We start from the raw sequence: 27,216 nt of genomic DNA, 5'->3' as shown, positions 1-27,216 counted from the left end.
GGAGAGAGGAGGGCAAGCAACACGTACACCAAGCTGAAAGCAAGCTACCAAGGATTGCTTCCAGCTAAGGAAATTAGCATTTCAGCATCTTTCTCATAAGTTTGTATCACAGCTTGAGTTTCCACTATTTGTATTGTTGGCCCTTGCTCCTGTGATTTTACAGCAGTCTGAAACACAGCAAAGCTTTTTCTGGCAAGTGGAGATGATGGGAGTTACCTTCTCTATTTCTGCTTCTCAGGTTGCTGTTAAAAGCAGAAGAACAGAGATAGAACAAATGTGGTGGCAATCTTACAGGCGCCACATTTGATTTGAACCTTTACTCTGTTTAACAGTTACTATTCTCTCCATTGAGCTTCTCATTCAATCAAAGGAAAGAAAGAGCTGGGACTTTGCTTCATAGATTATGTTGTGTGCACTAGGATCCCCACTTGGTTGGCTAGGATTGTGAATGAAACAGCCTCACTGTCCAAGGTTGGAAACAGGGTGTGTACAGTAATTTGTAATGGACCATCACTGACAAAGTGATGGGTGGAGCTTTATCAATGAGTAGACCTTAGCAGACAGTCCCCACACTTTCCATTCTGACACTTAACTACTACTTGCATAACTGTAGCTTAGTCTTGCTGCTTCATGGTATGCTGCACAGTAATACAGTGGTACCTCTGGTTACAAACTTAATTCGTTCCGGAGTAACCTGAAACCATTCTGAACCTGAGGTACCACTTTAGCTAATGGGGCCTCCTGCTGCCACCCTGCCGCCGCCGTGCGATTTCTGTTCTCGTCCTGAGGTAAAGTTCTTAACCCAAGGTACTACTTCCGGGTTAGCTAAGTCTGTAACTCGAAGTGTTTGTAACCCGAGGTGTTTGTAACCTGAGGTACCACTGTATAGCAGTAGTAAAAGAAAAATGGCCTCTAAGCTCAGGATGTACAAAACATGCCTCTTTATTTCCACAGGTATTTCTGCCTTTCCACATATTGGCACTCTGAACGCTTAGCAACACAAAATATACAGTCTTCTCACTGGACATGGACAATTCATGCACATTTATTTATTTAACAAAACTTATGTAATGCTTGATTTAAAAAAACAAACAAACCTCTAAACAGTTTACAAGAACATAAAACATTAAAATTCTCCATAGCCACATCCCTTCTCTGTGACCTCCTTATAGCAATCACTTTTTCTGCTGCTACAGTTAAAACATTTAAAGGCAACATGTTCTCCTAACTGGATTGTAGCATGAAATCCAGCACACACTCAGTTTCTAAATGATTCTTTGAAAGCTGGTCATCACCATCACATCTGCCTCATTGACAGCATTGTTTGCACTTCATGAAGAATGAACCTCCTGAAGAACATTTTCAGCAACATCAACCAATAGCAATAACTTTCTTGTCTCCTTCAGAGATTATCACTTTCTAAACAATGTAGCCAATGGGGACCCATTATTCACTCAACTGTTACCTTCAACACAACAGATATATAGATGTGCTACAGTGAAGATTTGTAACAATCTTTTCTGGCTTCCAAGACTCACATATAAGTTAAAAGATAAATCCATCAACACTCAAGATACCCTATTATCCATGGTTTTTTTTAGCACTGTAGCCCATATCTCATTCCACAGCAATAGGAGCAGCTATCCTTTCCCCATGGTTCAGTATATTATCTCTATCCCATACATCATCTCTTTATAGGAACAGCAGTTTACCTACCATTCTCTCTGGATTTCTGGATGAAGGCCTCCACTCCACTCTCACCATAGCTGCCTTCAGAGGCTAAGGTCGAAACATAATTCCACTTGAATGCTTTGACAATATCCACCATGGCCTGGGCTTGGTAGGTGTCTGAGGGGACGACGCGGGAAAAGAAGTCATATCTGCTGTTGTCACTCAGGTCAGGGGCGGTGGAAGCATAGCTTATCTGAGGAATCTGTGAGGGTGGGGAGAGAGAAAGAGAGAGAGAGATATCACAATGTCAAACTGGATAATCCATTTTAGAAATCCATAAACCCCATACTAGTATTTGAGCATCAGGTCTCTAATGGACTGTCCCATGGGAAGAACATTTGTTGTTCTTTGAAAGCAAAGACTCAGAGATTAATAACTGGGCTAGGGACAAGCAGTCCCCAGTATCTTACTGGATTCAGGTTAAGTCATGTCACAACTTTTGGAAAGAACATAGGATGTGGTCCTTCTAACTCAGTATTGTTGACACTGAATGGCAGTGGCTCTCCAGGCTTCCAGGCTAGGTCCTTCCCAGCCTTACTTGAAGCTGTCAGTGACTGAATATGGGAACTTCTGCATCCAAAGCATGTGGTGTGCCTCTAAGCTGCAGTCCTTCCCAAGGGATGAGCACCAGAAATTAGAAAGTGTCTGAATCATTATTGGGAACCACCAAAGAGCCAATGCAGAACACTTTTCTAGACATCCATACACAAGGGCAGAGCATAACCAGAAATGTTGAAACATTTTTATAGCAACCAATCACCCAGTGAAGAGGGAAGCCATTGTTCTATTTTAAAATGGGATGGCCTATTTTGCCAGGTGATCAACGGTCATCAAAACTGTTTGAATACTTCTGGTTGCATGGTCACTTCTCCCCTATAGCTATCTAAGTCTGTGTGGCCACAGTGGCCTCATTCAGACACTGTTTTAACTATGTTGATGTAGTATGTGAAGATGGCATGCGTCATTATGCCACTCCCACCCTCAGCATCCCCCATTGCTACTCTCTCTCTCCTCCCAACTTTTGCATTTCAACCAGCAAGATCATATATTTGGATGAAGAATCTTCTTGCAATCAGAAGCCCTGATTGTGTTGGATTCCAATGCATGGGGAGTCCTAGAAGTTCATTCAGCCCAAAGCATGAATGATTTCCATTCTGGCCTCAATATAGGAAAAGTGGAGTACAGAAAACAGTGATGTTGGAGGTAGGGGCAAACCTGTGCCCCCTCCACATTTTATTTCAAGATATCTAAAAGAACACCTGAATGTAGCTAGTGTATTGTGCTGCTTGTAATTCATACTTGGGTTATAGATGAAATAATAACTAGGGGCATGCACAGGACCCAAGATTCACACTTGATCTATATTTATGCTTTTTTTAAAAATCAGATCTGTTTCTGAGTCACTCTGGGTTCCCTCTGCTTCAGTCTGTGCTCCAGGTTCTGAGCTATTTTGGATAAAACCAAGCTCTGTGTTTCCCATTTGCTATAATAAGGAACCTAAAAACAGCTACTGTATAACCCTCTGGCTTTTGGTCAAAGGGGTGAGATTTACAGGCACAAGAGCCCCTCCAGAGTGGATGGAATCTGCCAAATTGCAGACAAATTGGTGCAGGGACTAATTGTGGGTGAAGTAATTCATAATCAATATTAAGCAAACTAAAACTCCCAAGTCCATCAGCTTCTTATTTTTGAAAAAAGGGAGCAGGCAGTTCTCTTCCATTTTTTCTTACCCTCAAAGAGGCAGCCTAGTAGTGTGCAATCTGGCTTGTACATTTTTTAAAAGCTTTGCAGCCTCACACTAGTCTCTTGGTACTTGTTTGTGTCCTCTGAATCCTTAAGAGCAGACTAAGGTTTGCAAGAATATACCAACAAGCACCAATTGGAGAGAGAGGACCAGGTAGTCGTTTCATCCCACTGCACCTTTGAGACTTCTCATACTTATACAACGCCTGCAGGGACTAGGAAGCTCCCACCAGTGCCAACCAGCCAGCATTCATTCTATGACAAACTGTGGGGAATGAGTGTCTTCTCTGCCACTTCTCCATCCTTAAGCCTCAGAATGTTGCAAAGGGAGGTTGAAATGGGAACTCCAGATCAGAGAGAAGAAAGGAAATGTGCTCACATTGACATAACAGAACAGCCTTCTAATGGAGATAGAACTCAGCTCCTCAGCCCATAGATCTTAGTCTAGAGCCCCAGTCAGTTTCCACTGGCTGTTTATTGGATTCTTAGCACTACCAGCAATAAGATGTATGTAGCATGATAATGGGTAAAGAGAGGGTGAAGAATCAGGCTTTGGAGTAGTGTCCACCTGGCTCCAAATTTCTTCTGAATCATCCCAAGAGGTTTCTTGTTCATTGCTAGAAGGTGACGGCTGTGATTAACAAGACGGGGAACAGCAGCAAAGCCAGCGTTAAAAGGATATTCTTTCTCCTTCATTCCTCCCCAAAGAACACATTTGATCTGATCACAGAAGAGGAGCCTGGGAAGCACTAGAAAATAATAATGCCGTCACTATTCTGCATTTTCTCCCATGAAATTTGGCACCACTACAGAGGATGGCAGATGAAAGGAAGGCTGGAGAATCCCCCAAGAAGGAAGAAAAGAAGACAGACAGAAAGCCTCGGTCTCTCATCTCTAAAGGATACACGTTGGAAGACGGGAAAGGGTCCAGATGGATTCCAGGCCCAGGAGCAGCCACTGAAGGGAGATCTGAAGAGCTCCTAAGACCCAGGTTTCAGACTGCCAAAACCTCAGACAGAAGAGCTCTCTGCTACTTTAACTCCTGCCCGCCCCCCTCCTTTCATGGTTTATCTTTGCTTAATTGGTGCAGCTGTCACCACCCACCAACTTCGTCTCCTCCCACGCTTTGAGCCTAATTATGACAGGCTTCAAAAGGGCAGTCAGGAACTCAAGGGATAGGGAGAGAGAAGAGAAAGATGTTTTTATAAAACATGGCAGCTGAAGCTATCAACAAGTCACTTTGGCAGCAACAGTCCTTGTTGAAGGGAGAGAGAATAGCAAGCAACTTCTCCCCACCTCTACCAGAACATTCCTGCTCACTTTTTGACCTCTTCCCTGCATTTCATGAAGGTCAGGTTGCTAGGCATCAGTCAAGGGGTTCTCTGAATACTATCAAAATTTGACCCTGACCATCGAGTGAGTTCAGTATGCAGTTGTGGCAGCTTGCAAGGAGGGTTGAAAGAGCAGTGGTGTACAGAGAGAGGATCCTAAGTGCTTACCAGCAGGCATGGCAAAGAAAAAGTGGAAGAAGAGGGGTGTCTGAGTTACACCATGCAAGAGCATGGCTGCCCAACCACATTGGCCACTGATATCAGTGAACCTCCTTGGTGTACCTGGAAAGTCAGCAGCTGCATGCCTGGACATTGCTGACTCATACATCCCTCTGCTTCCCCAATAGCTTGTGATGCCTGTTGCTAAAGGCACAGGGAAGCTCTCCTCAAAGATCACTTCTCATTGGCAGCAAATTACAGTTAGCTGAAAATCCACTTGGCCATGTGATGGAGTAACCAGACAGTCATTTTGTCATGTGGCCAGTCATCATGCTTTTGGCCAACTTAATCAACCCTCAGTCTGGTAGTTCATGAGACACAAAGAAAAAGCTGTCACAAAAATGAGAAACTGTGTTCATTTAGCCTCAATTTCAGAAAAATCTACTTGGTTAGCAGTAAGATGAAACCCCATGTGTGTGCACATATATACTACCCAATCAACACCGACAACTGGGAAACACTGGCCTGCAAGCGCTCCAATTGGAGAACAGTCTTTACCAAAGGTGTCATGGACTTTGAAGACGCTCAAACTCAGGACGAAAGGGAGAAATGCGCTAAGTGGAAAACACGCTTAGCAAACTGTCACCATGATCAACTGTCACCTGGAAACATATGGCCCCACTGTGGAAGGATGTGTGGATCCAGAATTGGCCTCCACAGTTACTTATGGACTCACTGTTAAAACCGTGTTTATGGAAGACAATCTTACTTGGCTATGAGTGATGGCCAAAGACTACCCAATCAGCTCTGGTACCCCTCCAGATGTTCTGAATTACAACTCCCACCATCCCTTATCAGTGGTCATGCTGGCTGGGACTGATGGAAGTTGACATGTAATAGTATTTTTTACCTGACAGCATTTGAACGATGCAATTAGTAATTGCAATTAGTATTTGAAAATTGACAGGTTATGAGACTTGACGGTTAAAGTCTTCCAAAATAATTGAGAGATAGCAACAACTCAAAGCCACTTACATTTTCAACTTTGAGAAAAATGCACAAGCAATATTTGGTGCTTTTTTTCAAATATTTGGTGAATTTCAAACATATGTATTAGTTATGCTAAAAATGGATAAAACTATTATGAAATGGATAAGATTAATTTGATTTCCCATTTAATGGTGATGCAGAGAATTAATTAATAATTTCTGATTGTTTGAAAATAATCTATGGCAGTCTCTCTCAAACTGGTGCCCTTCAGATTTTTGGAACTACAATAATCAAATACTGTCTAATATTAAATACAACTTCATGCCACCCATCAAACATGATATACCAGTGATTCCATGCACTACTAAATACCACTGCATGTCAACCATTAAATATTGAAAAATATCAAGTATCAAACATTAAGTTCAAATACCATTGTTTGTCAAACATAGATAACAAATATTAAGAAAATTTAAGGGATTATTTGAGTGGGAAAGAGTTAAAAAAAACTTTGGCTATCAAAATTCACAGAGGAGCATGTTGAGGTGAATGTTTAGAAGCAAATTCATTTATTCTAATTCCTGGAGACCACACCGCCCATTAGTTAAGGTGCATAATAAATATATATCCAGTGCTTCTTTTTAACAAGAGTCCAATGACTCTACAATACATTATTACTGACAATATTTAGATTTACAACTCAAAGGTTCAGAGCAAGTAATATCTTTTCTTATTAACCTACTGAAATAGATTGCTACTGTTTCCATTTTACTGATGTGGAATTGAAGTTGAGATTTAAGCAACCCATCCAAGGCTGCAAAAAGCAGAGATGAAATATGAACCTAAGTTCACTGGAGAAGACGAAGGGAGTGCCCTCACAAATAGAACATAAGAACAGTCTTCTCAATGAGGCTGATGGCCCATTTAGTCCTGCATCCTGTTATCACAGTAGCCAACCAGACGCCTGTGGGAAACCGGCGAGAAGAACATGTGCACAAGAGCACTCTCCCATCCCATGGTTTCCAGCAACTGGCATTTGGAAGCATTGCTCTTTCTGACTGTGAAGGTAAAGCACAGCCACCATGGCTAGTAGCCATTGATAACCCTCTGCTCTATGAATTTGTCCAATCCTCTTTGCTCGCCTTTTCTCTAAGCTGGAAAGTCCCAAACGCTGCAACCTTCTTCTTGGGAGAGTCGCTCCAGCAGCTTCAAAGTTCATTTGTTTCCAGAAAAGATAGAAGAGCAAAAAGGATTAAGCCAACTTGGCTTAATCTAAGAATGGCAGGAATGAAAGCAGCATCAGTTTCAGATCACCTCTATGCATTACTCAGGAAAGCAATTGTTTCTTCCAATGGGGAACAGTCACAAGGCAAGGGAAAGAGCAGCAAGAATACGAACAGGATTCATCAGTATTGACAGTGGACAACATCCCTCTCAAGCCCAACCAGCAGTGCTAAGGCTGAGCAAGGAAGATCTAAAGCTCCTCCAGATGACTTGTTCCTACAGCATTCATTTTGATTTGCTTCTACAAAACTTGCACGGTGGCTAGCCTATGTCCAGTCTTTATTGAGCGTTTATTCTGATTTGTTTACAGGATGGTTATATGACAACGAGCATTTATCTTGATTTGCTTGCAGGGTGTTTAGACATCTTCCTATTAGTCATTCATTCATCCCACACTTTTCAATGCATTTCCCTGTTGCTTCTTCAAACCGTATAAAGTCCTGTTGGTTTTAAGTGTGTTTGCTGTACTAGTCCTTTAAGTCCACCTTAACTGACAGTCAGACTAAAAACCTAGTCCAAACCTTGCTGCAGGTCAGCTTTCATACACCATCTCGCATTAGGCAAGGAGCTGTCTTAGAGGGAAGGGATGTGGAGAGGCAGTTCCACCCCTTTCTGGGTGTTGGTTTTAAAACTCCTAACCAATGAAGCAATAAATAAGCCTCTTAACTTAATCAGTGCTGTGCTGTCCCCCACTGAATGGTACATTAGAATGATTTAGCACCAGAGGATCTTACGCGCTGCCAAGCACTTATATAGCACTTTACATCTTCAGAACGCTCTACGGGCATTAATTAATTTTGGAGATGGAGAAGGCATATTAAATCATCACTGCATCTCCCTCTCCCTACCCCTGCCCAAGTTCCTTTCCACACAGATGAAGAAAGTTATTCAAGCAGCAACAAAACTCTGCCATCTTCATTCTCACATTTCTACAGTGGATTTCCCCCCAGAGCTGGTTGCAAGACTGATGCATTCAGGGAACCCTACAAGTCCTCCAGCCTCCTCTGAAGCAGAAGATGACAGCTGATAACCAGAGTGCAACAGTGAGACATGGTCACTGAGGGAAATAGCTGATGGAGATCAACAGAACCCAACGGGGACATTAAAAAAAAGTCATTTTACAGACAGAAGATCTTGTTATTGGAATGAGCAATTTGGTTATGGTTTGCAGCCTCCCTCCTCATTTAGAAGAAATGGTTATGGCTGCATTTGGAGCCACAAGAGAAGGCTATTGCCTTCATGCCATTCTTTTGGGTATGCCAGAGACATCTGGTTGGCCCCTGCAGGTAACAGAATGCTGGACTGCATGAACCTTTACTCTGATCCAGCAAGGCTCTGCTTATAACCGATAGCAGCATATGTTGGTGAGCAAAGTCATTCTCCTGGCATTGATGCTACTGCTGCTTCACTGGATGGCACTGGAGTGAGGTAAGGCTCACTGGTGCAATGGTGCAGCACTGACCTCCCCACTGCTGCTGCACTGCCACACCCCAGCCCCATCTAAATAAGAAGCTGTGATGCTCTGTAGCTCTCCCACCCCACCCCCCCATAAATGCTTATGGCCACAATCTGGGATGGCATCTTAGCCAAAAGATGGCAAATCTGGCCTGCAATAGTCTCTCACTTGTTTTATTTCATAGACATGGGATAACGGAATGAGAGCAACTTGAGATAAGTTGTCCATTTCTCGCTTTTTTTCTTAAGGGCCAAGCTACTTGTGACACTTAAGGCTTATCTACACATGCTCTTTCTAGGCCCTGTCCACATTTTAAGGTTCTATCGCCAGTTGAGGCATGTGCAAAGTGCCAATGGAACAGAAAAACAATAGATGGTTCTAGGTACGGTCAGTCACTTTACTGACAGTACAGTGCAGTTCTACAGCTTATAGGTTACATACAGTTGTAATACACAGTCCTCTCAGCAGCGCACAGACTCCTTGCAGCATTCCAACACAGACAAGGCTCTGACCAAGGGCAGTGGCCAAGAGCAAACATAAACCTTTATACATTAAGCCCCTCCCCTCCAAGCTTTCCTGGCAAAAATCTGCTCTTTAAAGCTTAATCAGAGCAAACAGCAATCTGCAGAAAACCCAAATTGACGTTTGCTCCAATTGAGTGCTAAACAGCAGGTTTTCGCAGGGCAAGATCCAGGGCAAAAAGCAAAACAAAATGCTCAGACACAGAGCTTTTAAAGTGTGGACATGAAAGAGTGGGGCAAAACCCAAAGTCTTGTGTAGGAGTCCACACACACACACACACACACACACACGATATGTTTTTCATTTGTTGGGTTGGGCAAGCGCTGCTGTTATTGTTTGCTTTTTGTTTTTAGAGGTTGCAAGCTCAAATATAAGACTGGCTTGCAGACTAGAGTGGCTTCTTAATCTTTTTCCCCCAGGCTGTTTTCTGCTGAAATCCTTCCCCTGAGGAATAATGTAGGTATCCACTTCTTTATATATTGCAGGGAGAAAAGCAGCTAGGGGGCAGATGATGGTGTGCCCCTCCCACACATGCTCACACACCGCTTTCCCATTCCGCTTTGCAGCCTCCATTTGGCAAAACAAAATGAGGAAAAAAACACCAAACGAAAAACCCAGAACATCGAGGGGAAATGCCACATGACTCAGTCAGTAGCAAAGGAAATGAGATGCAGATCCCTGGCTCCTTTTGTCCCCACATGCTAACTGCAGAGTTCATAGTCATTGAGCAACCTGCAACTCTCCAAGGGATGATGAAGTAACACTACAATGATGGGCTTTTTTTGGAGATAGGCTGACCATGCAAAAGAAACATCAGGCACCCTGACAGAGCTTTGCAACCTGTGCTAAAGAAGCAGCCCATTGAAAGGGGGGGGGAGATACAAAAGAAAGCAGGAGGTCAGCGCCGCTGGAGAGTAGATTTGCTGAACTGAAGTGCTATGTTGGACTGGGTAAGCTACTGTGCCTCACAACTGTGCTGTCAGCCTCAAGATAATTATACACTCCCTTAATTATGGTGATTTACATAAAGCACTTGGCTGCTGCTTAAAATATTATCGTAACCTGCTTCAGTGTGATCATATCCAACATATTCCAGCCCCAGCATTTTGAAAACAGGAAGCAAAAAAGGCACCTTCCAGATTAGACAATTGCTGTCAGGTGCAGAGACTAAGGTAGAAAGGAAGTCTCTATTAGTAATGGTAGTGGTGTTTGCCTCCCCTGAATCTCATCGCCACCGCCAGCTCAGAGAAAAACATGTTGGTTCCATCCTTGTACAAAGCCCTACAGCAGCCTCAAGCCAAAGCCCACCACTTGTCTCTCAGGAGAATTAAGGGCAGAGATCAGACTTAGTACTTGCTTGTATTTATGAAGTTGTCCTTGATTACCTGGGTAGGTGAATAAGAGTGGCTTGTTGGCTGAGACACAAGGAGCAATGAAAACAAAGACTTGACGCATTTGCAGAGCCATTAGAGAGGAATAGCAGACACAGACTACAGCTTGGGAGAATGGCTGAGCCAAGGCCTTACAACCCTTGTGGGAGAGGGGCATGGGAAACCGAGTTTCATTGTGTAATATTGAATCAATCACTGTCTCTCCACCTAATCTCAGAGGGTTAGCCACTGAAAACTTTGTGCAGTGAAAGGCACCCTAGACATGATTACATTTAAAAGCTCAGTGAAGTCAGTGCCTTGTACTCTTTCCACAACCATGAAGAGGATACAGAGAGATGTCCCTTGTGAGGATCCCCAGTTAGAAAACCCCTGAAATGAAGCCCCATGACAGAATTTCATCCCCTACCACAACTGCTTTCCTGCAGAAGACAGTCCTTGCTTTCCCCCGTCTCAATCAAGTTTATCTTTCATCTCTCCACTCGAACATTTTCTATATATTTTCCCATTGCTGCATAACTCCCCTTTCTTATTTATTTCCTTCTTTCACTCCGACTCCCCTCTCTCTCCCTCCCTTAAATGTGATGCCAGCTTTGTAAGTGCACAACTGCACCTGAATGCTAAGAGAATCTTGTAAAGTGGTATCTTCTCTTTTAACTACCTGCAGAGAAGGAGAGGGAGAGGAAGGGGAGGAGAGGGAAGGGGGAGAAACGAGAAGGAGAGAACCTTTGTCAAGGCACAAATAGGATTATTATATGTGACAATCTGCTTTCTGCTCCATTGCAAGGGACTGTGATCTGCTTATTAGGTATTTGTGACCAAGACTATTTATGTGATGCTTGATTAAAATTCTGCTCGGTGAGTAAAACTCTAGCATCCTAACAATTCTTGCTGGGGAGGTGGTACCTTGTTTTCTCCGCTCTTTCTTCCCTGTTCTCTTCTTACAGGGTTATATCAGTTAAAATATTATAGGCACTAAAAGGGAGGGGAGTTGTATTGCAGAGCACTTAGATCGTCTGGGGAAATTTTGGCATCAACACACTACAGAATGTTACAGGGTGGTGATCCAACAACAGGCATTTTTCACCAATGCCCCTGCACTATGGAATGCCTTTCCTGCAGCTCTACATGGTTGCTTCAAGGCCCTCTTATTACTGAATTCCTGTTTTTGAAATACATTTTTATAATACAGTGGTACCTCAGGTTACATACGCTTCAGGTGACATATGTTTCAGGTTACAGACTCCACTAACCCAGAAATAGTACCTCGGGTTAAGAACTTTGCTTCAGGATGAGAACAGAAATTGTGCTATGGTGGCAGCAGGAGGCCCCATTAGCTAAAGTGGTGCTTCAGGTTAAGAACAGTTTCAGGTTAAGAACGGACCTCCAGAACGAATTAAGTACTTAACCCGAGGTACCACTGTACTGGTTTACTTTATATTGTACCGCTGCTCATTGTTGCATTGCCACAAACCTTGAGAGAAGACTCAAGGAAAGGTTATATTTATTTAAATATAATGATTAGAAGATCTGCAAAAGGATAAGGCAATTGGATAAGTGCTGCCTGGTAAGGTTAAATCAATGTGTATGAAGAAACCATCGCTCCACCCGGCTAGTCATGGAAGCAGCCACACTCTCTGGCTTCCCAGTCAAGGTCTGAGAGAAAATTGCTTAAGTGAGCTTTCGGTGTGAGAACCCAATGTGTGCACCTGGGCTCTGCTGTCTAGAGTTCAGCAAGGTGTGGATACCAGGCTGTAAATGCAATCCCAAGTACCCTCATGCTGTGAGCGATGATTCAAGAGTGCCCTGGCCAAATAATGCCTCAGGATTACCTTTAAAATGTCTTAATTTTCTTTACCTGTCTGCCCTGAATGGCAAAATGACCAAATCAACCATATGGACACAACTGCTACCCTATTATTATGAAGCAGGTGAAAAAGAGGAGTTCCAACTGCCAATTAGTGATTACCTTCAAAAAAATAAAATCCTACCCAGCCTTGGAAAAGGTGACTAGCATAAGCCCACCTTGTATAGGGATGGAGGGCACTGTGGTGCAAAGGAGGGAGAAGAGGTGGCAGAGCAGCCCTTAATACTATGCTGGGTCACCCCTTCCCACTGGGCACTCCTGTCCACATGGGTTGAAGCCCCTCTCCCCTTGGGAAAGGCCTCCTCAAGGCAAATTCACCCCTGTGAAAGGCAGGAATGTCATTTTCACATACCGCTTAACATACTGAGCGGATTGGAAATTATTTTGTATACATAGTATGTTTTGATGCACAGAGGCAAATGTGTGGGACTGTGTGTACAAGCATGAGGAGGGAAGCTCACGTGTGAATGTGTGAGATAGAATTCTGGGTACAGTGGTACCTTGGTTCTCGAACGGCTTGGCTCCTGAACAAATCAGCTCCCAAATGCTGCAAACATGGAAGTAAGTGTTATGGTTTGCGAAGATTTTTCGGAAGCCCAACATCCGACGTGGCTTCCGATTGAGTGCAGGAAGCTCCTGCAGCCAATCGGAAGCCGTGTGTTAGTTTTTGAACCATTTCTGGAGTCAAACGGACTCCCAGAATGGATTAAGTTTGAGAACCAAGGTACCACTGTATGTGGGATTGGATGTTTGAATTGGAAATCTAGATCATCAAGAAAAAGGCATTTCTATTGGCAAGAGTGTGACCATCTATGATGGATCATCCGCACAGGGTAGACCCACAGTCAACATGATGCACAGGGTTCTATCCTGATTTGCATCAGATGTGTGGCCGAATCTTGGATTGTGTACTCTGTTCAGATTTGGCCACTGTTCAGCAAGACTCACATGAGCAGCACACTTGGTTTGCTTCTTACATTTGGATTTAGTACACAAGCAAGGGCCAAGAGGATCTGGAAGTTCACAGTTGCCAAACTTTTTTAAAAACAAAAACAAACCCAGACTTAAAATAAATTTTATTTTTTCATCATAATAATGAATAATAATATATTTTTAATGTACATCCTACCCATTTGGCTTTGCTTCCCCCGCCACTCTGGCCAGCTTATAGCATATATAAATAGCATTAAAATTACTGTCAGAGGCAGGTGTGGGGTAAATTACACTGGATCCTCAAAATATACCTGCAACAGAAGCCACAGATGAGACACAAAGGCCCCGTTTTGTGTCTGTCCTGCCTGTCGCTACCCCTATGGAAGACCATTTCATTTAGCATATGAAGACTGCAGATTTGGATCCTAAATCCCAAATATTGCATGGCCAGCTGCTCCAGTTCATGGAAACATCTTCGCAACTCATTCCTCCCCTTCAGCCAGAATTCTCCTCCTCTCTTTTTTAATCTAATCCTCTTTTTATTTTTTATTTTTTTATTGAGTTTTATAAACAAGAATAATGTTATACAAATAAGTATACCTTCAGTGGCTTTGGGCTGCCTACCCCACATCCTTTCCCAGGAAACTCCCTTTTCTAACTTGGCCTGGAATGTCAGTATCAGTTGCAATGATCATAGATGAATTTGTCACAGTCACATATGCATACCTCCACCTGGGAACTGGGGGGAGGGAGCCTCCCCCCCACACACCTTCATCTGACTTGCTTCCCAGCCTCTCAAGCAGCAGTCCCTCTACTTCTTGAAAAAGATTATATCACCTTTGTCAGTCCCTCCCGGGTGCCACTAAGCACAGTGTTATGTAAATATGTGGACACAATGGCTGTCCTGCAATGGTCCCAACTCTACAGATGCAATAAAGTCACTTTTTCAGCTATCCCTCTAACCTCCAGCTCATCGTTCCAAATTAATTTGCCAGCATCTGCTTCCCCTGCAGAAGCCTGATGCTCATCCATCCCAAAGCATTAGGTGATTGTGCATTCAGTCTCAACTCCCAATCTGACAGTTGGGATCCTTCATCTTCACATCCAAAGACTCTGCTCAGAGAGTGGTACATTTATATCTTTGTACTTTCGAGTTCAAATCCAGCTGCAGAGTAACAAAGCATTGTTTCCAAAGTGAAGGGTGGTGGAAAATAAAATTGCCAGGTTAGTCCCTTTCTATTAATGCTCCCTTTTGCTAAATCTGATAAGATGACAGTACGCACCAAAAAGAGAAGACCTACCGTATCTCATAGCAAGGCATTGCCCTGTCTTTTTCTGAGATCTGTTCCTGGAACTTAATGCTTGGTAACTCTCTATATTCAGGTGCCACCTGCCCTTTGGAGATCCTGCCTGGCTTTGGTGAAGCTCCATAATAAAACTGCACTGACCCAGCTATGGGTGTGGATTCCTGAGATACAATGTGGGGGCTGGTAACGCTAGCCAATAGTATGTCATGCAATATATATAGACCATAGCAATTGCACAGTCACTTATCAGAAAGCTTTCAGTCTGCATTTGATGTGTGGAAAGGCTAGCATGCACATAACAGGAAATACAGCAGTAAGTTCTTCTAGAATGCAACATCTGCCTGAATATTTCTGGCTTTATCAGAAGTATGTCCTTTTCATGAAGAAAACAATGAGAATCTGTTCTGTAGCTGTCATTTTAGGCTGTTGTCTAAACTCAGTTTAGGATCACCTGATGATTTGCAAGCTACAGGCTTTGAGCTCATGAGGGGTTTTTCCTCCATTCTGCTCTGGAGAGAGTGTGAATATGATTCTAGCTCCCAAAATGTCGGGTTTCACAGAGATTCTCCCCTTTCTGCCCCACCCCCTCACCCCCTAGTGCCTTTTTGATCTCACATACTGCAATAGCCTAACTCCCTACATCAGCTATTTTATCAGATAAAAGTCAAAAAGTGTTTTTGATACATAAAAGCAAATACAGTGTGGGAATTCAAGGTCTTTATAAGAAAAGAAAGAGATAGGTTTGCTGCACTTCAGGCTCAAAATTAAACCCCAAAATCCAAAAATCAGATCTGCTTCCTTAAAGACTGGTTTGCCTAGCTGTTCTTTGTGTATGGTGATGATTACGAAGGACTGTTTGCCACATGGTGGCTGATTATTGGAATGATTCCCCAGGTGTCTGCAGATGTGCTGCAATTACTCATAGCATCCAGTCACACATGAGACTAAATTTTACCACATCCTGGTATCCCATACTTCCAACTGATTATGAACATGATACAGTGTTCTTCAGCATATATGTTGCTGGACTACAACTTCCATCATCCCCAGCTGCTTCAGGAAATGGCCAGGGATGATGGGAGTTGTAGTGCAGCAATACCTAGAAACTCAAGATTGAAGAGGACAGAGATAAAACATCTCTAAGCTGAAATTTTACAGATCACTGGCTCCCCTGTGTACAGTAATTGCAGCTGCTCTGCAATGCATTTACAAGAACCTACCACATAGCAAATGACCATTTGTAGTTATCCTGAGTGATTGTGTCAAATAATATGACTTAGTATTATTGTACATTTTCCTAAAAATTACGGGTTGTATTCAACGTAGTGCTGTCAGGGCTCCCATCAGCACAAGAATTTCTCCTCGCATAATGAAATGTTCTCTCCTCTTTTCCCTCCATGTTCCCCCTAAATCTGTTTGAGGGGTTCCCCTGATCCCCCAGAGCAGATTTGGAGGTGGTGTGATTTTTTCTCCTCCTGGTACAAGCCACAGTTTCCAAAGACTATCCCAAAAAAATGAGCCATACATTGCAAAAAGTTCTTTTGTAGTGGCTTCCCTGCATAATTGTTACATGCAAAATAGCTGTGTGAATTGACTCTGACCCATTCCTAGGGTCTGCATACATTATTACACCAATCCCACTGACATATTTTCATATGGTTCCCCATTTCTCTCTCACTGAAATATAACAAGCTGTCAAATTTTCTGTCCTCACGTAAAGCCATAAAAATGGTTAGCAAAATTGCCTAAAACCCCTTCCAAAAATTATGGAAGCTGATGTGTCCGTAGAGAAATGGGGAGCCAATGTAGTACCTTCCAGATGTTGCTGGAACTCAGCTGCCATCACCCCAAGCCAACATAGCCAATGGTCAGGGACAATGGGAGCATCCAGAGGGCATCATGTTGTCTACCCCCACTATAGGACATGCAGAAATATAACAAATGCAGATGAGTTACAGCAGAGAAAGAGAAGATACTCAGGGCAACCATCTGCTTTGCTGAGAAGACACTCCATCAGGCACCTCCTTTCACTGCTTGCCATTCTATCAAGCTGCAGCAGAGGGAGAGAAGGGAAGCATGACTATCATCAGCTCTACTGAAAGATAATCTCCATTATGGCTTCTCTCCTCCAACCATCACTTGCCAGCATCCACTTCCTCAGGCCAGAAGCAGAGAGAGAGAGAGAGAGAGAGAGAGAGAGAGAGAGAGAGGACACATCTAAAAACCATTATTCTTTTGCTGCATGTACACATGGAAGGGCATGATGTAATTAAACAAAACAGAGCTTATGTGAGATCTTTTACACACAGCAGTGCAAATTTCAACAGTCAGAAAAATGGCATGCATGAAGCAACACTGAGAAGGGACAAGGGTATCAACACAGTACCAAGGTGAACAATTGGTCAGCCAAGGAATTCTCCTTGTGCAAATGAATGTTCTCCCCCCTCTTCCCCCTACGTATGCCCCCTGAATCTCTTCTAGGGGTTCCCCAGCCCTCCAGAGCAAATCGGGGGCATGGGCCATTCATGGGGGTAGGGAGGAAATCCCCTTGTGCTGGCCCAAAATGATAGTAGAATACCATCCTTGGGGGTCAAACTAGATGAGACAATGAAGATCCCCATTCAGATCATCTGATTCTTTAATATTTTGCAAAAAGCAGCCATGGGGGAGGAAGGCCATTTATCTTGGGTTCATGGTGCTGGTGGAGGAGAGTTTGATCCTTTTCCTCCATACAAGATTTCTCTAGTGACAGCTGAAACCCAAAAAGTTATATTTAAAGAAAAATGACATATACACATTTACATATTCTCAAGTGCTACTTTAAGGATTGCTGCATGTATTGGGCAGGAGGCACTGGTCCTTCTCAAGACATTTCCTATCTGGAGCAACAGGGTCACAATTTCTATCAAAGGACTGTTACACTTTCCTTTGCCTTCCCTCCTCCTCAAATTGCAGAAGCATCTCTCTTCTGTGCTCCCTCCTTTGCCTCCAGTTTATGAACTATTATAGAGTTTCCTTTAATAGCAGTGGAAGGCACCAATTTAACTGAATCAGTTTCAGATTGGAGAGTATTTGACAATGACGGCAATTTTGTGTTTCCCCACCAGTTGGGATGCTTGGGATAAAATTCTCAAACTTAAACCATCAATTTGAGTCTCAGCACGATTAGCCGAAGCAGCAATATCTGAAGATTTTATATTATTTTATTTTAAAATGAGTTTTAAGGGAAAGAAGCAACAGTGCACCATAGCTGGGTCTCTGGGGTACAAATTCTGAGTATGGATGTGAAGTCAAGGAGATCTAAGGCCATACGCTCTCTGCACCGCTTCATCCCAATGATGAACAATGGTCAAGCAATCCCCAGCTGCCACCTCCCTTTTCTGATGAGTGTTTATCTCTCTTTTTTGGAGTCACGAGCCTTTCAGATCAATACAATGTCTGGCAGATCCTCAAAAATCTTCACTGAAGAACCCCAAGGGCATCTTTGTTGCTTTCTAAACAGCAGCTCCCAAAATATCTGCTCACTAAACTGAAGTAATATAAAGAAAACTGCTTGCGAGAGCCTAGATGTCCCTGTCAATAAAAACAAGAAGCTGTTGATCAGCCACAGACTTGATGGCAGAATCAAGAAACAAAAATAAGCCCAAACATGTTTAGCAAAGGAAAAAGAAAACTAGAGCACTCTCTTCTTGTTCTCCACAAGAATCTGTTGTCTGCATCCTGCTACTAGACACCACTACTCAAACTAATTTGGGTTCCTATTAGGAATGCAATGTGGTTTTTAATAAACAACACAAAATTCCTCAGAGCTAGAGAAGTGTTACAAATCAAGCAATGGTTTATTAACAATTACTACAGCTTTGCAAATTAGTGGGAGGTTGGTGTGTTAATTTTTTGCATAAGTTGTTGTACTGGTTACAGAGAGTAGAATGAAATATTTCTGTGTTTTGAACAGCCTAACATCAAATATGAAGAGCAAGCTGGTCAGGACCTGATGGGAATCTTACTTTTGACTACATGTGCACTGCACAACGTTGTTATTACCAACACACACTTTCAACAACAACAAAAAGAAAATATCATGAAGGCACCCTCGGTCGAACCACTGGCAGGTGTCTCCAAAAAATTTTACACTGCTCTTGGGAAGACAGGCAAACTAATGCCAGTGTACTGGAAGAAGCAAATATCACCAGTGTCAAAGCAATGATTCTTCAACATCAACTTCACTGGACTGGTCACATTGTCCGGATGTCTGATTCTCATCTTTCAACTACTCTATTCTGAACTTAAAAATGGAAAGTGTTATGCTGGCAGTCAACAAAAGAGGTTTAAAGACTCTCTCAAGGCAAATCTAAAATAATGTAGTACAAACACCAACAATTGGGCAACACTGGCCTGCGAACCTGGAGAACAGCCTTTACCAAAGGTGTCATGGACTTTGAAGACGCTCAAACTCAGGATGAAAGGGAGAAACATGCTAAGAAGAAAGCATGTTTGGCAAACTCTCACTGTGATCAACTCCGACCTGGAAACCTATGTCCCCACTGTGGAAGGACGTTTGGATCCAGAATTGGCCTCCACAGTCACTTACAGACTCACTGTTAAGACCGTGTTCATGGAAGACAATCTTACTTGGCTACGAGTGATTGCCAAAGGAGAAGGAGAAGAAACTAAGAAATCAACTTACGTTTTGAAAATTGCATGTCTGCTATTGTACATAAAATGTCCAAAATATGCAATGCTACATTTCATTGAGGTAGAAAGATCCACCTCAGAAATAATGATGGCTTTTCACATCCTATCACTTAGTCAGCATCTCTCCATTAGTTAGATGGCTGTTGAGTAACAAAATGAGCTTTTTCCGCAATCAGTTATCCAGGGATAACAACCCTGTGATCTCTTTGCAACATCTGTTTTTGTTTCATTTGTTTGTTTTTATGTAATTATGAAGTTAGACTGAAGTGAGAAGTCTGTTTGCTCTCCTTGGGCAGGCAGCTTTGTGGGCGGGCACTGTGTCTCCCTTATGAACCGGCCTATTGCTGGCTGGATTGTACTCCTGCCACCAAATTGGCCAATGGTGGCATTTATGTAGGGCATGTCACCTGGGCGTGGTGCCAACTGACCACACCCAGGGGAAGGATAAATACCTGGCCAGCAGGGCCTTTCAGACTCTCTCTTACCAGTTCTCCTGCCCACCCTCCCTCAAATTAGGGGTTTTTTTTACCAATAGTACGACTCTGCTATGGACAATGTCAGTCTCCAGATTCAGGGGCCGGGCAGGAATTTTTCCCATCTGGCAAATCGGCTCCGCCATTTGGGTTTTCGCCTAGCTCATAGCAATCACCACAACTTTATAAGGCTAGTAGGCATTAGATAACCTTAGTCTTGGTTGGTGGGAAGGTTGTAACCTCTGCCTGCCCCTCCACGGGTAAGGGTATCCCATTAAAAGGATCTGGGAGGAGTGGCTCCTGTCCAATGCCCAGACAGGGGCTAGGGCCATACCACTCCTCCAATGGGGACTGCTTGGGAGATGCCCCAATTTGATGTAGGTCATAGGGCACACACACACACACACACACCGCTGGCTGCATTCTTAGAAACACTCCCGGCAGACAGGCAGGAGTGACATTCGCCATTGCTTACCTCAGTGGCAATGGCCAAATCTTTCACATCTGTAACCAATAAAGTTTTGGCCTTATTTGATCCCAAAACCCCAATAAACTGTGTGTTGTCTAGTTATTTAGTTATTTGCACCTTGGGGAATAGGGTGGTCGCAGGGCCTCACAATGCAAAAACAAAACCCAAAAGAATCTGCAACCTTGGCAAGATTGGGAGTTCTTGGCTTACCTCTTTTATCCCATGAAAAGGCATGGAAAATATGGGCCACAACTTTATTTGTTCACATGTCTCATCTACAACATTATTAACTAGTTAAAGCTAGCCTTCCCAAATTCAGTGCAGGAATACTTAGTACCAAAACAAGGACTAGGAACTGTCATTCCCACCAGCCAACATGGCTGGCTAGCCCCATTCTGGATCCAGTCATGGAATCAATCACATAACTGATATTTGCTCTTGAATGCACACATATGTAAACGTTGGGAAGAGAAGATTTGGTGTTAGCATCCTCACTCCAGAGGAATAGGGAAACTCTTCTTGGCAGATGTGAGGATGCTTCTTGGGAGTGAGGCTGCTAACCCCAGATCTTCCTGGGCCTGACAATCTTAGGTTGTTGCTTAGGGTATAATTCATCACTGGACATCTCAAAGTGCTCTCCAGTGCCCACAAAGTGTCTTCACCCCTTGAAGCTGTGCTGAACCTGCTGGGATCTATTTACATGAGAAAAGTCTCAGTCCAACTGAAGCCAATACTTAAAACCTTTACTAATGTGGCAGTGCAGTGTAGGCAAAACCAGCTCTCTCCCTGCAGGCAGATTAGGAAAAGGATCAAAATAAAAAAATTCATAACTGTCAGCAATTGGCTAATCCTTCACTGCCCAAAATCAGGTGAGGAGTGGAGTATCACAGTGGCTAGAGGTGCACTTGGATTCATGAATGGTCAAGCAGGAGAAGATGAGAGACAAAATCCATGTTCATAAGGCAGACTGGGGAGTGCAATACCTCAGAATGGTGACTGATCATGAATTGTATTTCTCTTTTTCTACAGCATGTTTCAAACACCCATGAATTCAGAAACAACAGACTGGGTCAGATCAGGGTTGCAAACTGAGGACCATACAATGGGGAAATAATACAGTTTAGTAAAAGGGACACACACACAAAAAAAATTAGTACAGTACATCCACTGTAGAGCATTTTTTTAATGGGATCAACCAAATATTGATCAAGGTTTCGTGATCTTCAGAACTTTTTCTCCAGCTGGATGTTAAAACTGGGAGGAAGGATGGAGAGAGAGAGAGAGAGAGAGAGAGAGAGAGAGAGAGAGAGAGAGAGAACAGGCTGGTGCTGGCAGGATGTTAGAGCCACAAACTATGCAATTTGCAACACTTAAAATGAAGTGTTGTAAGAGTTATACAGATTTAATTAGATTAGCCTCTGCTAGATTCTAACCAGATTTCAACACAGAGGACTGTTGGGACAAGGAAACTATAATAACTGAGCATTTCCCCCTCCCACTTCCACTCATCTATATAATCAATCAGCTACTCAGATCCATCACTATATAAATGGAACACACCTTTTAAGTCCAGGCATTGCCATGGCATGTACACCATCATCAGTATCTGGGCTCTCTGCATTTTTTCAAAGCCAGGGAAAATGGGATGAGGGAAGGTGTTCCAGATATGGCTCTGAAACAGCTGATCCCAAAACAATTAATAATTTCATGCTTTATTTTATGCAGACCTTAGGTTCACAAAGAAGATGGGGTTGATTTAATTAGAATTTCTGCCATCAAGCCATTTGGTTTGAGCTTTTAATTAGGGTAGCATAAGAAAAGAAAGAAAAAAAACCCTGTAAGGGCTGCCAGAACAAGGTGATGTTGCTTTTAATTGATGGCTTCTGGCCTTTTTATTCAGGTATTCTTTGGCACAGCACCCCCACCCCCCCACCTCACAAAAGAAAAACAGATTATTTACAGTCAGGAAGGAAGGGACAGGCAGAAAGCTAGCTTACAGGTAGCTGTGCTGTAATTGCTTTCACAAATCTTCCATTTACTGACTAATACATAGGGATTCGGGTCAACTTGGTCTCATAACCCTAAAGAAAAGTCTACATAGACTAGAGATGTTCCTGAAGAAGAGCAAACAGAACACCCACATGCTTTCTTGGTCTACATTGTTTAACCTGCCTAATTCAGTGCTCTAGTTGGCTAAAATCAAAATTTACATACTATCCAGGAAAGGGTTAAACCCCTGCACTCCTTTGCTCAAAGTGGCACCTTCATGCCGTTGCTGTGAATTTATGAGTCTATTAATGAGTTCTGTATACCAGATATTCCAACTCAGAAAAACATACATATGCTCATGTTGCCTCCAAAATCACTTTTTCCCATGACCTTCAATTATTTGTTTTTGTTTTCTTTCTCTGTACACCATCAACCCCCAAATCAAATCTCATTTAGAAATTTCTATCAAGAGGAAGGCTTTATCCAAATAATCAAGGATGCCTGTAATCCTATACCCACTTGCTTGGGAATAAGTCTCACCGAAATCAAAGGAGATTGCTTCTGAGAAGACATGCACGTGTTTGCACTGATTTGAAAACAACAGCATGGTATAAAATCCACCCATAAATGAAAGGAGGACATCTGGTGCCAAAAGGAGACCTGGTGCAATAGTGTGGTGAGCTTCTTTTTAAAATAAGATGAGGCTAAGTATTTACCATACTTTTCCGTCTAAAAGACGCCCCCCTATTTTGGGGGACTCAAATTTAAGAAAATGGGGGGATGGCAAGAGTTGTTGAGCTTTTCTTAACGGATGATTGCCCAGAGTTGTTGATCTTGGGAGGGGGGTTTACCCGGAGCATCGGCCAACCAACACCACCCATTGACGCAGCACCCAGTAACATGCACAATAGCCGCTGACAGCCACAGCAGCAACCAATCAAACGTCCATCCTATGCACTATCCATGTATAAGACGACCCCCACTTTTTAGCATGATTTTTAATGGAAAAAACCATAGTCTTATACATGGAAAAGTACGGTACTTGAGCACATGCAAACTTCAAATAACTCAGTGAAACTGTAGTGGGTTGTTGTTGTTTTTAAAGAGCATCAAGGAGCAATCTTAACCTTAGCCGCACAACCTGGTGGCATTACAAAATGGCAGCGCCACCGCCCCATCCACACAGCAGCCAGAGCAGAAAAGGGGGGCAGGAAGATAGCTGCACTAGCTTGGAGCTGGTGTAGCAACTGGGCCTGGATTAGTCCCAATGTGAACACTCGCTGGCAGTGGGACCAGCTTTGGAGCCAATGGATCCCAGGAAGAATAAGCCCCGACGCCTTGCCACCCCCTGCAAAGCAAAGTCCTGTTTTGAGGCTTTTTGCCTGCTGCCAGTGGTCGTAACCCAGATCCCACCAATCCCACTCCCGCCCACCTACGCTGGCAGGGCAGATGTGGCATAACATAAAATTGGCTGCCATGATCCAAAAGATCAGAAAAAGAAGCAGGAGCACAAAATGGTCCAGGCGTGCCACTGCATCAGTGAGGGAGGCAAAGCACCTACCACATCTGAAGGCAGCCCTGTTTAGGGAAGCTTTTAATGTTTGATGTATTACAGTATTTTAATATTTTTTTGGAAGCAGCCCAGAGTGGCTGGGGAAGCTCAGCCAGATGGGCAGGGTATAAATATTATTATTATTATTATCATTATTATTATTATTATTATTATTACTGGGCTCCTTCACAGAGGGAAGCTCTTTGCTCCTCTCCTGTGCTCAGAGTGGGGTGTGTAATTCTGGAATCCAGTGAAATGTGGGCATGTTTAATGAAGTGTGTTCCATGCTGTAGGAGAAGACAAGGTAGTGCAAATCGGAACTGAGAATAAAGACCAAACAGCCTCTTGTACAATTGTAGATTTTCGAGCGGTTTACATACAAAGTACTAGCAGCTTCTCTGGCACCCAGGTTGGTTGCCCTTAAACAGACTTGAGTGGTGAGGTGTATCTGGAGTGTATCTGGCCCAATGTGGGGTTTTTTAGGAGCAAAGGAAGATGAATGATAAGTGTGGAAGAAGAAAACAGGCTGCTGAGCCCGTGTGGCTGCTTCGAAAAGCTAACAAAGGACTGGAGAGTTTTGATGCAAGCTCAGAGGAATTACAAAAGATAAGAGAAGCAAAAGCAAGGGAGGGGAAGGAGAGAGACAGAAGGGGAAAGGGGGAGAGGAAACAAGATTCTCAAATCAGCACTTGTCCTATTTCATAAGCAAAATGTAGATCAATAAATTACACTCACTTTTCAAGATTTAACATGCTGACTCCATAACCTTGTCAAGTGTGATACATCAGCCAAGGAAGCAGGATGCCAAGCCAGGAAAATGAGCAGGGTTTGAGGAGAAACACATGGGGAGAAGAACAAGGGAGAAAGGAAACCCCTGTTACAAAGATGGCATGCCACCTCTTAGGAAAGAAACCCAGCTTGATCTGTTCTTGAGGGTATCGGTTCCCTTGGAGTCCCTGAAGTACACCTAGGCTGCATAAGCTCCACACATTTAAAGAACATGGCTTCCCCCAAAGAATCCTGGGAGTTGTGGTTTGTTAAGGGTGCTGTGAATTATAGCTCTGCATGAGGTGAACTACAGTTCCTGGGAAATGTGTTTTAAATATACACAGCCGTAGTTCCTTTTTATCTCCTCTTCCTCTTCTTTTACATCCTCTCACTTTTACTGTCCTCCCACTAAATGGAGGCAATTATCAGCCTTTCTGAGGGCACGAGGAATGATTTCCTTAGCAAATTTCCCAAGAGAAAGTGGAAGAGGAGTACCCACCTGGGAAAATATGGTTGTCAGTTCCACTTGGCTCAGGGTGACTGGGCATCTGTAGCTTTCAATGGCATAATTATCTACTACTACTACTAGGACTACTGCTGTTTCTGCTATTACTGCTGCCACTACTTCATTTATCAGTTCCCTTTCCAGTGAACTATCATACATTTTTTAATATATAAAAAAACCCAAAGCAATAAATCAGAGCAGTTCCCAACAGTGGTGCAAAAGTAGAAAATCCAAAGTTCAGCTTCCAGCCTGCATATATATACACACACACACACACACACACACACACACACACCTCTTGTTACGTTTGCTTCAGTTTAAATCTTTTCAGATTGCATCCCGCGGCGACCCAGAAGCACCGGAAAGGGTTACTTCTGAGTTTCACCGCTCGCGCATGCACATACACTCAAAATGATGTCACACGCATGTGCAGTAGCGGTGAATCGCGACACGAGCAGACGCAGGTTGCATTCTGCTCATGTTGCGAACAGGGCTCCGGAATGGATCCCGTTTGCAACCAGAAGTACCACTATATATAAAAACCAAAAACAGGATTCATGGAAGCAAAAGCACACCTACCCCAATAAAGATCCAAAACTCAATAATTCATTCGCAATTGGCTTTTGTGTAATGACCCACAACATGGGTCAGTGTGTATTGCCTTGGATCGACTATTCATCTCATCCGCTCAATCTGCCACAGCCTGTCTTCACAGGAAGGAGAAGTCCCTAACTCACTGAGGGTTTGAAACCTATTGACTACTCTCACCTGGTTTAGCTGACCAGTCAAAACCGTTTCCCAAGGTGTGGCCACTGCTGCATGCTGACAGCTTCTAGGAGCTACTGGTGAGAGCTGAGGGCAGGGTGGGAACCAAAAGTGGACAAACTACCTCAGAAGGAGCATGATGTGTCTGCCACCAGACGTACTATCCCTCCCATAATACTCCATACACACACAAAAGAAAAACCCTAAGCAATGTCTTGTTAGCCTAAAAGCAAAAAGGTCTGGAGCACGGAACCAATATACTTCCTAGAGAGGCCAAGATACTTCCTAGAGAGGCCAAGTGTTGCCAAAAGTAACTATGAGGGGTCAGGGGCCTCTCCATGCCTCTCTTATCTGGACCTCCCTGTCCCCAATCACAGAATCCTTTCCACACCCTCCTTAAGTGTTTTTGCCTGGCTGGAATTCTCCCTCGAACTGTTCTCACAATGGCTATGCTCAACCTCAATGGTCAGAGGCGGGAATGCTTCGGAATACCGGTTACTGGAAGCCACTGGAGGGGAAAGGGCTCTTGTCCTTGGGTCCTGCTCAAGGGTTTCCCTCAGGCATCTGGGGGACCACTGAGAAAAGGATGCTGGACTAGATGGGCCAATAGCTCTTCTTACGTTCTTCCAATAATACCTCATGTTTACCTGACTGAAGGATGGAGAGGTGTGTTTGCATGGCTGGAATTCAGTCCCTAATGCAAAGGTAGGAGTCTCATCCAGTGCTGTGCCTATTTTTGCACCTAGCCCTGACAACCAGAGTCACATGGCTCCTGAAAGTTTGCTCAAGTGTGAGTGTGTCCCTCAAGCTAAAAAAGCACTCCCCACCCCTATTCTAGGGGGCAGATGCCTAGGAATATGTGTCAATCCTATAAGTTAAGGAAAAGGCCACATAGGATTCAATGCATCATAGTTTCATGGATTATACCCAGGCAGGCATAAATGGAAATGCATCTGATCTTTGGTAGAAGATAAGGTTCCTGCAATCACGATCAATGTTGCTAAATTCTGTGCAGCCGCTATCAGGCGCAGAAAACAAGAGCTTTCCAATGTCAACATGCAGGTGAAGGCAAATACTTAATTTTATTCATGTTGTCCAATTTTAAATTGTAGTTATGGCCTAATTTGTATTGAAATTGTCCTTTGTTTTTTCCGGTGTTATGTTTCGCATCTGATCTTTTAACAATAGAATTGGAGAAATCAGCTTACTTAGTAAGGAATGCTTGGACTAAGCAAGTTATTTTAACTTTTCCGAGAGGAGATTGTTAATGTTGAAAAGGAATATTTAAA

At 43.3% G+C, this 27,216-nt stretch overlaps 1 protein-coding gene across 2 annotated transcripts in view; it reads right to left on the bottom strand.

The window, feature by feature from the left end:
* The window catches only part of GRM4 (glutamate metabotropic receptor 4), a 287,327-nt gene that overhangs the window by 163,068 nt on the left and 97,043 nt on the right, over window positions 1–27,216 (bottom strand). The window contains exons 2-3 of one of the 2 annotated variants that reach the window (XM_083744950.1): window positions 24,625–24,655; window positions 1,717–1,933 (exon numbers count right to left, since the gene is read on the bottom strand). In XM_083744950.1, coding sequence (XP_083601076.1) covers window positions 1,717–1,828 — 112 coding nt within the window. In that variant the 5' untranslated portion in view covers window positions 1,829–1,933; window positions 24,625–24,655. The remainder of the gene's footprint in view (window positions 1–1,716; window positions 1,934–24,624; window positions 24,656–27,216) is intronic. The other variant, XM_083744949.1, reaches the window with a different exon arrangement.

This window comes from Podarcis gaigeae (genome assembly GCF_964106915.1).
Source record: "Podarcis gaigeae genome assembly, chromosome: 6".
Classification (NCBI taxonomy): Eukaryota; Metazoa; Chordata; class Lepidosauria; order Squamata; family Lacertidae; genus Podarcis; species Podarcis gaigeae.
The sequence above is the reverse complement of the archived record's forward strand: the minus strand, read 5'-3'. Positions and strand labels throughout refer to the sequence as shown.